The 15,270-nt window shown below is 39.3% G+C and overlaps 1 protein-coding gene across 4 annotated transcripts in view; it reads right to left on the bottom strand.

The window, feature by feature from the left end:
* The window catches only part of LOC140325670 (rho GTPase-activating protein 39-like), an 86,279-nt gene that overhangs the window by 7,508 nt on the left and 63,501 nt on the right, over positions 1–15,270 (bottom strand). For 3 of the 4 annotated variants that reach the window (XM_072403631.1, XM_072403634.1, XM_072403633.1), the window contains 5 exons: positions 15,132–15,224; positions 8,887–8,960; positions 2,900–3,099; positions 2,557–2,648; positions 112–281 (listed from right to left, as the gene is read on the bottom strand). In XM_072403631.1, coding sequence (XP_072259732.1) covers positions 112–281; positions 2,557–2,648; positions 2,900–3,099; positions 8,887–8,960; positions 15,132–15,224 — 629 coding nt within the window. The remainder of the gene's footprint in view (positions 1–111; positions 282–2,556; positions 2,649–2,899; positions 3,100–8,886; positions 8,961–15,131; positions 15,225–15,270) is intronic. The other variant, XM_072403632.1, reaches the window with a different exon arrangement.

Here is a 15,270-nt window from a genome sequence, read left to right on the forward strand (position 1 = left end):
TAATGTGAGATCTAAAGTAATAACCAGTAAAATTCTGCAGAACTAGTTTCAGGGATAACTACATTCCCAGAGATATGCAATTCAACAATTGTCCGTCCTGTACCAACGCACCTGGAGGAAGTGGATGAGGTAACACAGCACCAGGCGGTTCAGTTCCGGAAGCTGCTTCACGACAGACACTGCTGCATCAGGGTTTTCATAGTTAGTAATGCATTGCTTGTAGAACTGCTGAGGGATAAGGGGCTCCTCCAACTCGCGATACCAAAGCTTTAAAAGGGATGCTAGAAAGAGAAAAAAAAAAGTTATTTATCACATCTGAAAATATGCAGTTTCCAACAGGCAAAAATTCATACAAATCATCAAAATAAAAATTCTAATAAAAAAATGACTTCTATTTAAAGAGTATCTAAAGTGAAGAACACAGATGTTATTGGCATTGGCTGTAATATATTGCAGCTCACAGGCCTCAAATATGGTGGCTGCATTATATTTATCTCCCTTTTTGTCTGATGACCCCTAAGTGGCCTAAGATGCACTATAACTATATATATATATATATATAAAAATTAATATAAATAAAATAAAACTAGACATTCCATGCTGCATGGAGGATCTCCTGACACCCCAATCTGAAACAGCAATTGACTGGATTTTAGTTGGTATAAGGGGAATTACGGCATTATGGAAATAAAAAGTCACATGAGCACATTGGAAGAATGTAAATGAATCCTATCCAAGGCTTTAATGAACATATACATGAACTAAATACAGGTTTTGTAAGTGTATTGCATTTGTACGTGTATGCAAAGCCAAACATTTGCATTTGATTTGTATATAGAAAAAAAAGGTAGAAACTCAGCCAAGTTTTGTTTGTCCCGCAAAATTTCCCTTATCATCCTAAGACACAGCAGAATGTAATAGGAAATCTCTAGTGAGAGGGTATCCAATCTTGTTATCACCAAACCAGGTTTACCCATTGGAAGATTTCTACTGATCCGTTTCTTTGATTTTGCATTTTCCTTTAAATTATGATAATGGTCACTGAAACCGATAGAGAGGGTAAATCTCCCCAGAAAGAGCATTGCAAGCAATGAAAGCTTGTCAGGGATTCTAAACTTTTCAAATGTTTCCAAAATCTAAATTAAAAGCCTGGACTTTCATGATCTGTAATAATTCTTCCATAGGGTAACTATAAGCATAGTTGTATTCGTAGTATCACAGCAGCTATAATGCTCTATGTTGCTTTTCTATCCTTCATGTGCTTAAAGTGGAGATATTTCCTCTATGGGTGAATAACCTTGGCAGTAGTAGGCAGGCACACAGATCATTAAAGTCCTAAAGGTAACGCAGGCTCTTATATTCTGCCCCCACACCCAGAATTATTACTTGTCATCACTAAAATCCTTGGCTTTCCTGTAAGACTTGTACTTGATAACAGCTAACTTCAACACATGCATCATCAAAGAAAAGCTAACTATCCCCAACCTGACTCCAATACCATTCCAACATCTGTACATTCCTTCTGCTAAGAGCGGCAGAAAATAGAACAGCAATGTGATGAGACAGCTATACATACAGCCACCTGCCGGGTAATATAGCCGCATCTTCTGCAGGCAAAGCAATGCATTATGTACTCACACGAAGGCACACAATGGCAGAATGCACACTTTGGGTACATTGAATCATTAAATAAATAAAAATATTTACCTGTAGCTCTGAAATGAATATTAGAATAAGGCAAACAATATGGGTATGTTCACACTGGCCATGAGGTTGGAGTGCAGTTGTCACTTCCCCATGCCAGAGAACTGCTGCCTCGAGGAAGACGCTACATGTAGCTTGGCCCTGCAGCTGCCCCATAGAGAGTAAGTGGTGCCATTACGGCTCTGCCTCCCGCTGTCAAATGTGCACACACTGGTCCTTTAAGAACTAGAGCTGTGGGGTAAATTACTGCCCGTTCCCCCCGCTCATCACTGTGCTGCATCTGCTTCACGGTCCACTCACAGGCTGGGTGGTACCAGGACAGCCAGAGCTCAGGGTAAGCAAGCTGAATGGACTTATGCGCCATTAAACTTGGAAGACGTGGAACATCTAATGGCAGAAAAATACAGGTCCGGAAGAGGGGAAGCAAATCGCTCAATTTTAATGTATCTTTTTAAAGTTTTTTTCTGATTTTTTCAAATGCAATACAACACGGCACCTTGCCTTAGTACTACTCTCCCCAGCCCTGGTGCTATATGCATTTTGGATTTGTACATTAACGTGCAGACTGCCCCAGGACTAAAGTCCAATGAATGAAAGGGACAGTCAAGCTGTGGAGGAAAGGACTAGATAATACTGAGATAGAAATACTGAATACTGAAAATAATACTGAAAATAGATTCTATATGACTTGCTGCAGCAGTGCCAATGCTCAATAAGTAGTAAACAATTTCACTGCAAGAAAGCAGCCTGGGTAAATGTAAAACTGGAGTTCAGCTTCAAATGGTCATTAGAAAACCCTTATTCCCTGCAATGTTCATGTTTCTTCTGGTAACCACATGCAAATCAATTTACCAGGAATGGTGGGGTCTGAGAGACTCTCTGGTATTCTCCACTGTTCCACCTGCAGTTTTAACGCATTCACTTCGTCAATATCTCCAGGTACCCTAAAAATAAAGTGCAGAATAGGTAAATCACAATGTGCCATTACTGCCCTCGAAAATATCTTGTGGTTGCTAAAGATTATTACCACATTGGGGTCAACCTAAGTAAAAGCAAAATGAAAAAATATTTTTTTTTTTTTAAAGCGATAAGTGGGGTTAGAACTTCTCAGATTTTTATAGTTGACTTTGTCTGCATTGAGAGACTTCCCTTTACTTCCTGTGTAGTCAGCGAGGATGTATAAGCAAGTACCCACCTGAATATTCCTTCCGTCCTCTCTCCTCCCAGAGCCAGGACTTGCTGTGATAGTTGTGTCTGTACCCAGGGCAGACAGCGTTCGGGATACACCGACTTCTGTCTCTCCATAATCTCCTCCAAGGAGCTCCCGAACAGTGAAGGGGTCAAGATGGCATCCCGAGCCTGCTCTATCTCCTCCAGCGTTGGCTTTCTCAGACCCTGCAAAGAAAAAAAATACAAACTTAAAAAAAAGTTCTAACAAACTTAGAAAAAAAAAAATAAAAAAAAAAATATATATATATACGGTATATATTCGCTAAATACATATTAGTAATAGGTTGTGTTCAGTCAGTCTTGTAATACAGCAATTATAAGACAGCAAAAAGTACTGACAGGTTACCAACCTCCCTACAGAACAGGGTGCACAGTTAAGGTATAAAGTCCAGGAGCCACCCTAGCCTGCTGATTGGACAATAAAAGAAGCAACAGTAAGCCCATCAGGTTATCCCTCTCATATACGTTCCTAAGCATACTCACCGCTCAGCTGACAGCTTTGTCCATAGTAGCTTTAAAAATTATCTCCCTTTTCCCCTTCTAGTGTAAGGGGAAAGTAATCTTATATTGTATTCAAACCACAATATCAAAAAAAGAAGAATTATTTACTCTCTCTGCATTATTACAGCTCTTTAAGCCTGCACTTTATTGTACATTGGTTAGTATGGCAAGTTCTTGCCGTTGGTTGACGCCAACTCATGGGTTATGCATGCCAAAGCAGCATTGTTACCCCATTGTTACTAGGCGCATCTGAGGTTGGCAGCATAATGGGACTGCACGGGTGCCCACAGGTCTCTACAAAAGAAGAATATTAGCTAAAGGTTTAATAATAATTCTAAAGATCTAAGAAGGATGCAGACACAGGTTTCCCTGTAAAATCTGTATTTAATGACCATGAACACATGGCTGGATTCATTGGCATTCTCCATCTGCCTGGGGTGCGGCTATAAAGGAATATTAGCCGGAATCCCGGCGTTCAGCTTGTGTACAATATATAGTGATTAACAGGGCAGAACATTCCTACAATACAAAGACATTCTCAGATAAAAGAACAGCTCTTTGATTATTCCTTTACATTACAAAGTCATTTTTTTTGCTTGAATTGGGAAAGTTTAGCTCAGAAGGTAGTTTATAGCCTGCAAATCAAATGCAACACCAGCTATATCATATCTCATGTAAGGGCTTTGCCCATTTTTAAGTTTGTCACCTCCAGTGAATACATGACTGCAGTGCAGCACAAAACGTATGTATAGTTCCTGGTATTAAAGACACTGAATCAAACCGCCATGTGGTGCATTTCCTGTAATCACACATTGCTTTTACTTAAAGCGTACCTAAACTCAAAATGTTCACTTTACATAAAAGGGTAGACAACCCTTTTATATAAAGTAAAAATTTTTTTTTGCAACACCCTTTTTTTTTTTAAAGAAAGAAAGGGTGCAGCACCTCCCCTTTTCTGGGAATAGAAGCGCGAGTGCAAAGCCTCCCGGGATACCTACGTCCAGCTCTACCTACGCATACCTACAGGTATCCTGGCTGCTCCCTTTTATCCCTTCTTTCCCAATCAACGTCACTCAATCTTGAACCTGTGCAATGGGAGATCGGGTGATGCAGAAAGAAATACCAGGAAAATGAGAAAAGATGATGTTAGGCCGGCCGAAGATGGATACCGGGACCCAAATGAAGAAACCTCCTGACGTATAGACATATATATTTTCTAATTTGTTGTGAAAAACACTACTTATATATGAATAAATAGATATTTTTTCTTATGAATAAATAGATTAGTTTTTTTTTTATCAAAAAACTTTATTTATGCGAGTACTATTTATTGATGGCAAGAAAAATTTTTGCGGCTCTTTAAAAACTTTGAAATTTTGTAAATTGTAATTTTTGGCTCTTTCGACTCAAAAGGTTGCTGACCCCTGGTATAGACAGATCTGCAGGACTAAAGGTGTGGTTTTTTTTTTTCCAGCTTATTATTGGGTATTGAATTTTTTTTTTTTTTTAGTTGGGTTTAGTTCCGCGTAAAGTCCTGAACAGATGTCAGATTTAGATCATTGGAATCAATTTTTCATGATCATTTCCAGTGACTGGAGAACAAATGAATGCTGTACACAAAGCACTATTCTATTAATAGGGGTGTGGGGGGGGGGGAGCAGACAAGCGGCACCCCTTTACTCTGCTCAATAGGAAAGTACAGCAGTCATTTCGGCTCCATCGTTCCTCAATTCACCAGTATGGGGGATTGTCATACACATGCTAGAGACAATTAGCAATACAAAGCAGATTGCTGAATGTAAAAGGACCATTGTTTAAACTGGCCTAGACCAGTGATGACAGCTCTTAGAGCACGGGGAAAATAAAAAGATGGAGGAAGCACGGAACACGTAGAATGCTATTGATAAAAGGGGTGAACTGCTCGTGCACGAAAAAAAAGAAATTATTTCTTAGAATTTTTTGCTTCTAGATATTTATAAAAGTTGCATTTAGCTGAAAAGATCATCAAATCACCAGATTATCAATGTGATCTTCACTTGATCACTTCTTGTTTACAATCCCCTAAGGCTATGTTACATGTGTGCATATAATAATTGACGTTGGAAAGGATCTTTCACGATCCTTTCCAATGACAAATGACTGCATGATGCATGATCGAGCACTGTAACATACAGCACTATTCTGCTCTATGGAGAGAATGATGGAGCAGCACCCCGCTGTGCTCTCTCCCCTTTCACTTGCATTATGATCATTCATCGTCTGTGGATCCACCAGGACGGTCGTTCAGATGATGAACTGACAAGCACTGTACACACGCAAGTTTCTCATTCAATATCAGCCCTGAGACGATTATCGGAGGACCATTGCACGTGTGTACGTAGCCTAAGATGGCCCATGGTGTTTGCAACAATCATACAGGACACCACAGGAAATCATGGAGAACAGTGATGTTTGTTCAAAGCCAACATTCACTGTAGAAAATAAAAAAAACTGTCATGTCTAGAAATGCAAAACTTTTTCTACTTTATGCTTGTAATTACTAATGAAAAAAAAATAGGAACAACTTATGAGCACCTGGGAACGTTTTTGGCAATGATGTGTAAAAAGCATAGAATGCTGATGGTTATGTCACATACTGAGAATCCCCCCACTCCATACTCTGCTGGTGACAACAGCACGCAAAGTCTTGGCAGGAGGCGCATCTCTCCGAATTGTACCCCAGCTGAGACTTAATGACATGCCCATAAATGGGGATCTTAAAATCCACAATGAAACCCCAAGCAAAATAAATCATATGAACTAAACCACAACTCTTTCATGGACCGGAGCCCATCCGAGGTTGGGAAACAAAGATTCATCTTCCCTTCAACGTTGTGTTAGTGATGAGCAACACAAGCTGACCCAATACAACCAGGTCCAGTTTATTTCAAGCATTAAGTCCAGTAAAACATCAGAAAATCAGAATATTTGGCTGTTTTGCAGCAATTTAAAAACTACGACAGGGATTGGATTGTTTGATCTGGGTAGTAAACTTTTCTTGCCTTAAGTTAAGAATCTTGCAGGACAACCTGAGACTATGTATTCATTTATTTAATACATTATAAAATGAAGTGTATCAAACCAAGTCCTGTTTTTCCAGGTTATGTAAAATTTAAACGTTGCACAGAAAATGAGGGTAAATTTACAATTTCCCAGTTGTCACCAAAACAGATGACATCTTCCAATGGGGATATTTGTTGCAGGTCTAAAGCCAAAGGCTATGTACACACGTGCAATAATTTTAGTTGGAAACGACGATTAACAACCGATCGGCCGGTAATTATGAACAAAAATAGTGCACAACGACGCCGATGAATGAGAAATGTCGCTGGAAACGAACAACCGCCCCAGCGGATCTGATTATGCGATGATCGTTCGCTCTCTATTGTGTGTACGGTCGTTCAGTGATCGTTGATTGTTCGGTGATACACTTTCTCCTTTACATGTCACTTTCATGGTTCAGACGATCACCTCTAATGTGTGTACATTATTAGTGGATTATATTTGAATGATCATATCATTTCAGCATGTACAGATTTGTGCACAATATGATCGTTCAAAATAATCGTGAACAATCATGGATCGGTCGTTAATCGTTCGTTTTCCAACAACAATTATTGCACGTGTGTACTTAGCCAAACTATAGAACTTTTTAATAGATTAATAATTGATTGATTTTAGCAAAATTGTAATAAAACAGGGGCATATCTTGGTTGATCTGGACTAAAAAATTGACCAAGAAGGGCGGTTGTTCTTAGTAGATAGTAGGAGCAGGAGATTGATGGCTGCCAAGCTTTGTGCTGCAATGAGCTAGCAAATGACAACCACTTAGCTAACAGTGCTGTCATTTGGATCAACAGCCAAAACCGGCTTTGTTCATAAGGATTTGGTGGTTGTCCGTGTCCCCACTCAGGAGGAATATGTACATTATTAATATTAAAACAGGATTTATATAGCGCTAACATATTTCACAGCGCTGTACATTCAATAGGGGTTGCAAATAATAGACAGATACAGGAGGAGGAGAGAACCGTGCCCTGAAGAGCTTACAATCTAGGAGGCTTCTTGTCCCATTTACTTCCTATTCCAGTGGCAGGTTGTCACAAGCAAAGGAAGTGACCGAATCTGTAACTGCTGGAACAGTACTAGCAATAGAAAAGTGGTGAAGGAACATCTATCGCCCCAATGATACAAGCACCCTATAACTTCTCTCTAATGAAGAGGTTAAATCACAGACAGATCTGATAGTGATTCTGGCTCACACACTTCTCTGAAATTGGGCTTGAAGAAGAAAGCGACATTTATCTGTTAGAAGAAATAGGTCACTTGAGATTCCATACTGTAAACTTTTAATGGGATGAGACAGCTCAGACAAAAGAGACCATTTAGGAACTGTCACATTCAGAAACCTCCCAGCCTGAATGGCGTTTCTACAGAGAAACAAAATGTCACCGTCACTTTATTTACTCAGAAATACGATGATTACATTGCTCGGTAAACTCTGCCACTTTCAAAAGGTCTAACTTAAATTCCAAGTCACTATGTACACAATCACATCACTGTGTAGTCTAATTTCTTCTAAATCCAATCTTGTTTCGGGTTTACCAAACAATGCAAGACTTCAAAAAACCCTGAGAACGTGAAGGTTGGCATTGCTGTCATTTCCTTCTGAAAAGGTGCTCAGTGCCATGCTGTCATTAAAAACCATTGCAAAAAATGCAATTTTCAAGGGAATGCAGCCTTTTTATTTGTAAAGGGATGCCTTATTATTAAACAGTATTTATATAGCACCAACATATGACGCAGTGCTGTACATTAAATAGGGGTAGCAAGTGTCAAAGAAATACAAACTGACACAGGAAGAGGAGAGCTTACATTACAGAACTTATTCCAATGCAAAAAAAGAACTGCAGAATACAGTGATGAAGTGTGACCTGGCCTGACAACCACAACGAGCATTCATTAAAGCTGAAATTCGGGGATATTTGAAAATTACCTTGCAGTGGGGGTTCTTTACCCGCTTTAGGCTTTCCTGGCAGCTGGTGCCCTCCAGATCATAGGTGGGTCCTCAGCATCATCTCTTGCAATGCAGGACTACTGATCCAGCATTGTCTATGATGATATCAAAATGTCTCTGACTGATGCCAAAAAGAAAAGTCTGTTGCAATTCATTGGATTTTTAATTTAACCATAGATAAAAATGAGCAATTAACCTTTGCAGTGTTGGTGTAACCCCCTGGCAAGGATATTTCATCTGTAACGTCTGTCTTTTATCATTTAATATTGTCCTGGAAATCCAACCAGAACTTGCACATGACTGTTGCATTACATTTGTTTTGCAATCATTTAGTAAACCAGTAGCGGGTATTTATATCACACAAACATATATACCCATTCCAGAAAGGTTCTTACCTTCTTTCCTCCTGTAATTGCAACTTTTTGCAGTTTTCGATAGCAATATTTGGCATAGGTGCTGATGGGTAGACCTGGAAAAAAAAAAACAATGCACAGATCAGATTTGCAAATTAAGCATCATGGAAATAAGGTGATACTTGGGAAAGAAAACTTTTCTAGATATTTAATCAACCCAAAAATTACTTTTTGGCTTTTGGATGTTAAAGTGGATTGAACCAGCACTTTACACCTGCTAGTGTAATATAGTACTTTAACATAGTTCTCAATACATATGAATGGCATCTGATGGCGAGGCTTTATTTGGGAAATGCCAAGGCATCAGTCACATGCTCTCTGCCGATATAGGAGGGTCATTACTGAGCAGCACCACTAACTGACCACTTGAGAGATATAGAAAGCCAAGAACAACAATCATTTCATAGGTTCAGCTGCTTTTATTATTCATAAAGGAGGATTAATAAAACAGTTCAGATGCGATGTCTTAACGTTTTCATGGAATAGAAAAAAAAAAACCCATAACTGGACACAAACACAATAGGCTTAATTATTGGAAGTAATTGATGTTATACTCCAATGGCCAATTAGCTCTAAAAGGTTCAGTACATTAGACTGACAAGCTTTTGGAAAGCATCCCCAATCCCGTTCTGTGAATTAGAAACAGGCAAGCTGGTCACAAGCTATTTATTGGCTTTTCTTTGTCTTCAATGTCCTTGACCTTAAATCTTTTGCTAGTATATGGATTGAATATATTAGAGATTACCACTAGCTCTGGTTTTTAGTTGATCAGTTTAATCAGGGCCAATTCAGACCCCGCACTGCTCCCCGGGGTTGGGACCTTGCCAGTCAATTGGTCACGCATACTGGTTCGTATAGAACCAATGTCTGCATGTTTGACAACCGGTGCCAGTGAGCAGTAGTTGTACCACTCACTGATCCCCCTATTCCTTTTCTTTGGAGCTACCACCAGAAAAAGCTGCATGTAGCGCCTTCCCAAAGGTAGCATTACCTGGCATGAAGGATGAGGATTGCCATGGGGAACATATAGGGGGCAATACATACCTGATACATGGCATATGTTGGGCATATGCTCATATTGCATGTATCACTTGCTCACTGGTTGGATGAGCGGGACATTGCTCCCGGTGTAGAATTCTATTGCCAGCAAGAGAGCAATGGAGCCACTTACCAGTTGGAGAACGGGCAACATAAAGCAGGTAAGTGGGACATTCTCTCGGTGCAAAATTCTATTGCCAGCAAAAAAAGCAATGGAGCCACATACCTGCTTTATGTTGCCCATTCTCCAGCTGGTAAGTGGCTCCACTGCTCTCTTGCTGTCAATAGAATTTTGCACCGAGAGAATGTCCCACTTACATGCTTTATGCTGCCTGTTCTCCAGCTGGTAAGTGTTTGCCCTATATGTGTTGCTGCAAATCCTTCATGCAGCACTGCAAAGCAGAAAGTAGAACTTGAGTATATAAACAGCAAACATGCCAGCCTCCAAGTTTACATACAATAATACTTAATAACTAATATTACAAAGAACAAGGTTCCTAAATGTTACCACGTATTGAAAAGCTTATTTTTATCAAGCAGATGGTATTTTTATGTTTACATTTAAAGATAATAAGAAGAATTCACATTCCCCTTTATACACCTTAAGGAATGAAATGTATAAAGTTACTTCTTTAAAAAGAAAGCAGATATCAATGATTGGCGATATGGGAAACGATAGGAGGCCGGAGCACAGGGTTCCGCACTTCATTATCCTCTGCTTAATGTAGGTATGTCAGGCACTGAAAGGAATACTTCAATAATGAATGGGAGATGAGCGTATAGAAAGGACAGAGTGGATTGCCGCATTCCACAGCGATGAGCTCAACCGCCGCATTGTAATCCCGAGAGGAGCAGCTAGCAACCTCCTCACTCTGCAGGCTGATCAGACACAAAACTGAAAGAAATATTTGCTTTTAACTTGTAATGTTTGTAGTAACCGCAAATGCTGCTTGTAAGACCATGACAACCACAGTTATGCGGATTAAACGGTGCACCGCTTACATTTTCTCAAGTGTGAAGAATATCCAGGCATCACTTGGTAGGAATTTGCCTAATAAAGCCTTAAAAGTGAACACCTACTGATGCAGAGCCCTACGAATCAATCTCCTGTTAGGGATTATAGTCATATCATAAAAAGAGAACTCTATCAATTAAGTACCTATGATATATAAAAGCATTACCAAATCAACAGGTCTGTAACAGAAATGCAAAAAATGCTCTGGGTCCATAGGGAGTGAACAAGTTTGACATATGAGCTGGTTAAGATCAGAATAAGTTCAGTTGTTATCAACACAAAGGAAAAATTACTTTTGTCAGCTGAATTCCTGGTATCTATTTACCCAAGGGCAAAAAGTACATCTCACATAGGTCATAAGAAAGCTATGAAGTTTACAGAAAAAAGGCTTGTTACAGTATCTCTAAAATTTGGTTGTTCTTGATTCCACTTTTCATACTTTTATACTCTGCAGTGCCCCATGTCACCTAGCTTTTCTACATTTCCATGCTGCAGGTTCTATAGCATTCAATACTTTCAGGACTGTCTGATGACTATTCCTCCAATCCTCTTATCAATACTACGTCCTGGAGTAAAACAGGGATTGGAGAGTGAAACACAATGTGGTGGAGGGGGGAGACAGACATCCTATGTCATGGAGCAATGTATGGGCTGGAAAAAGGAACCACAGTTTGGTGGAATGCAAAGGTGTACTATAAAGGTGTAGTATGTCCTGTAGTAATGTAGGGGTCAGAAGATGGGACCGGAGTGTGGTGGGGGGCACGGGTATATTGTCATGTAGTAATGTAGGGGTCGGAGGATGGGATCAGAGTGTGGTGGGGGGCACAAGTATATTGTCATGTAGTAATGTAGGGGTCGGAAGATGGAACCAGAGTGTGGTGGGGGGCACAGGTATACTAAGTTATGTAGTAATTTAGGAGTCGGAAGATGGGATCAGAGTATACCTGTGCCCCCTGTCACACTAAGTCCTGTAGTAATGTAGGGGTCAGAAGATGGGACGGCAGTGTGGTGGGGGGCACAGGTTTATTGTCCTGTAGTAATGTAGGGGTCGGAAGATGGGACCGGAGTGTGCTGGGGGGCACAGGTTTATTGTCCTGTAGTAATGTAGGGGTCGGAAGATGGGACCGGAGTGTGCTGGGGGGCACAGGAATACCATGGTCTCACCTTCTGAACCCTACAATAATACAGGACACAGAGTGGTGGGGCAAACAGGCATACAATGTCCAGTAGTAATGTGGGAGTCAGAAGATGGGACCACATGGTCCCAGTAAGTGTTAAAAGCCCTGGAGCAGAGGAAAAGTAAGAGACATAAGACACAGGAAATGAGACTAAAATGATATTATTTAGAAAAGTCTAGATACGTTAAACTTAAATGAGTGAATGAACCCCTCCTTTGCACTCTAACGGTAAAAACATTTAGAATAATGCGCTTACGACTCCCAAAATGCATTGCCTTCTATTAATGTAAGGAAATCTATTTTTATGGGTGGTGAATGGAGTACGGCTTCATCACATGCATTATATAACTTTACTTCATTTCAACAAGACACATGAGACTGCACTCCGTCATCATTACACAAAGAAGATTTTAAGGAAGAGGAGACAACAGGAGTTTCCCAGGGGGGTGCTTAATGTGACAAGCTACAGAACCATAAATAACTAAGAATTCCCCACTGAGAACTTGAGATTATATGAACAATTGGAAAGTGGCCTGACCCCAGAGACCTGACATGGTGATTCATATATGTAAGATGGACATTACTCCACTGCAGACCACATGGCTTTGCAGAGTACCTGTAAGCATTCCACATCCAACAAGGAGTTTTATTATTTTACGTGGACCAGGCTGACAAAAGGATCACAATTTCTTTCTGATCCCTCTTCCTCTTCCTGTACTAAAGGCAATGTCAATCTTGTGAATACACTCAAAATGGTCAGGTATCCTACAGGGATACAGCAATAAACTTAGACTATAAGTAGACTGTATACACTCAGACCTTACATACAATATACTAAAAAAAAGAAACATTGCAGATTGCACAATATTTTTACATATTGGTTGCAAAAAAAAAAATGCAGAAGTAGAGATAACTTTGGCAAAACTGCATTTAAAAAAATACCAGATGTACAGACAGCAAAAAGTTACGTGCTAATCTCTGTGTTTGCTGTGAAATGTATATTTACCTCTTAAGCTTCTCTATAGTCGGGAAACATCAAGAAGAATCAATAGAAAAATTCAAAACATTGAAGGGAATCAAGCCAAACACTTAAAATTAAATAAAAACCTGAGATGGTGGGGATGATGAGCCTCCATGTTCTTCATATCTCCCTTTGGGTCTAATTGACCAGGCAGATACTTAGTTGGAACATCATGAGAGCCAGTAGAAGACTTAATTTTGAGGCTATTTTGAGGATTGGACAATATGCATTTTTCATCATAATCCACCTAATTTTCCAGGTTTGGGCAGGTTTTATTTCACTTTGTCCCTCTTCTGTTCATAAGAGTGGACTATGCCAGTGTGACCAACTCCGGAGATCAGGCTATCTGATGATTGCTTATTGTGCAGGTCATCATTCATTTGCAGAGGATTTTACACTTTTTCCAATCAGAGATGGGGCATGACGTTACATAACACGTCTGAGTACACCATGAACTAGACATAAAACTCTCCAAATCAAGGACATCACTATACTGAAAAAGATTAACTTTTCTGCCACCAATGACTGACTTTATGACTTATGGTGCCTTAAAAGGTGGGAAGAAGCAAGGCCAAGCTTAAAATTTCTGTATACCAACACAATGAACTGCTCTCGTTTGCATCCTTTAAAACATTTAAATATTTTAAGCATTTTGATAGATTGGTTTGATAAATGCTAAAACCTGTCCTGCACCACCTACTGTGTGTTCTTAAAGCAGTGATGGTCCACAAAAAATGTGGAATTTTTTTGTAACTGGTATGTTTTGATAATAACAAAAATTATATTCTAATAAATTCTTATTTTTGAATGACAATTTTCACCTTTATATTGCACTAAATTCACGAACTGTACTAGAGTTGGAAAAACAAGGGAGGCGCAGCGTGACGTCAGTGTAGTGTTAGGTTGTATGAGGAAACCATTGCCGAGCTGTACACTTCAGTATTGTTTCCACCATTACAACAGTCACCCCCCTCCACCAATACCGATTCTCATCCGATTGTTTTATTTTATGTGTTTATTTCTCATATGCTTTTTTAGGTAAATATGACCTTAACTGTATATTTTCTTTACCTGTTATATTTAATGGCATCAAATAGTTTGATAACTATCATTTCTTGTTCGGTCTTAGATTTGAATGAAACCCATAAGGAGTGAGAAAAAGCAAACAAATATTTTGCATTTCTTTAGTAATACCAAAGATATGCAACTAATGATAATAGTAACAATAGTAATTCTTCACTTAACCGTGAGGTGATCAATGAATCAGAGCCTCCACAGTCCTTGTCAGCACCATTAGGAAGATTATTATTTTACAAATGTATTTATCTTTTTAAAAAAATTAATAATAATGATCCGCAGATTTAAAATGATGAATTTAGTGGTCCGTGAGGTCCGAAAGGTTGGCCACCGCTGTTCTATAGCCCAAATAAGCACAAGCAAAGAGTGACAACACAACTATTCTATATATACAGTAAAGTAAGAGCATTGTCACCCTATAATAGGGAAGATGTTACAGTCAATGAATGAAAAGAATGGGAAGAGCCTGTAAAAGAAAACCAGTGCAATGACCTCTACGTTTAAGTACATTACATACTTGTTCTTAGGTTTAGATACGCTTTACGTTCAACGTGAAGTTACCATTTTCTCTGAGCTAAAGGAAATGTTTGCTTGCCATAATGATTGTTATTTTTAGCTCCCATTGGTGAAAAGAATGGTCATTACTGCAGGTAACAATTATCATAACTCAGTAAAGATAATCCAAGATATTACAGAGGAGGCTATGAAAATTGACCCCTAGCAATATTTGTAATCAATGCATGTATCATGCTGTAACCACGTTTGTTGAACATGCAGTTACAGGTTAGTACACATGACCGAGAAACCAGAAAACACAACAACATAAGAGGAGGAACCACATTGAGGCACAAACACAAAAAAAAAATCAGGCACAAATCTCAGACAATGTAATATTTACCTTCCTCTTCTTCTACGTTTTGCTTCCTCTTTTTTCGAGATTTCGAATGCTTCTTAGACTTTAGCTCCTCGGCTTCCTGAATCCGCTGGAGAACTGCAAGAAGAAGTCAGTAGTAGCTTAGCACCCAAATCATGACCAC

The sequence above is a fragment of the Pyxicephalus adspersus genome, chromosome 3 (assembly GCF_032062135.1).
Source record: "Pyxicephalus adspersus chromosome 3, UCB_Pads_2.0, whole genome shotgun sequence".
Classification (NCBI taxonomy): domain Eukaryota; kingdom Metazoa; phylum Chordata; class Amphibia; order Anura; family Pyxicephalidae; genus Pyxicephalus; species Pyxicephalus adspersus.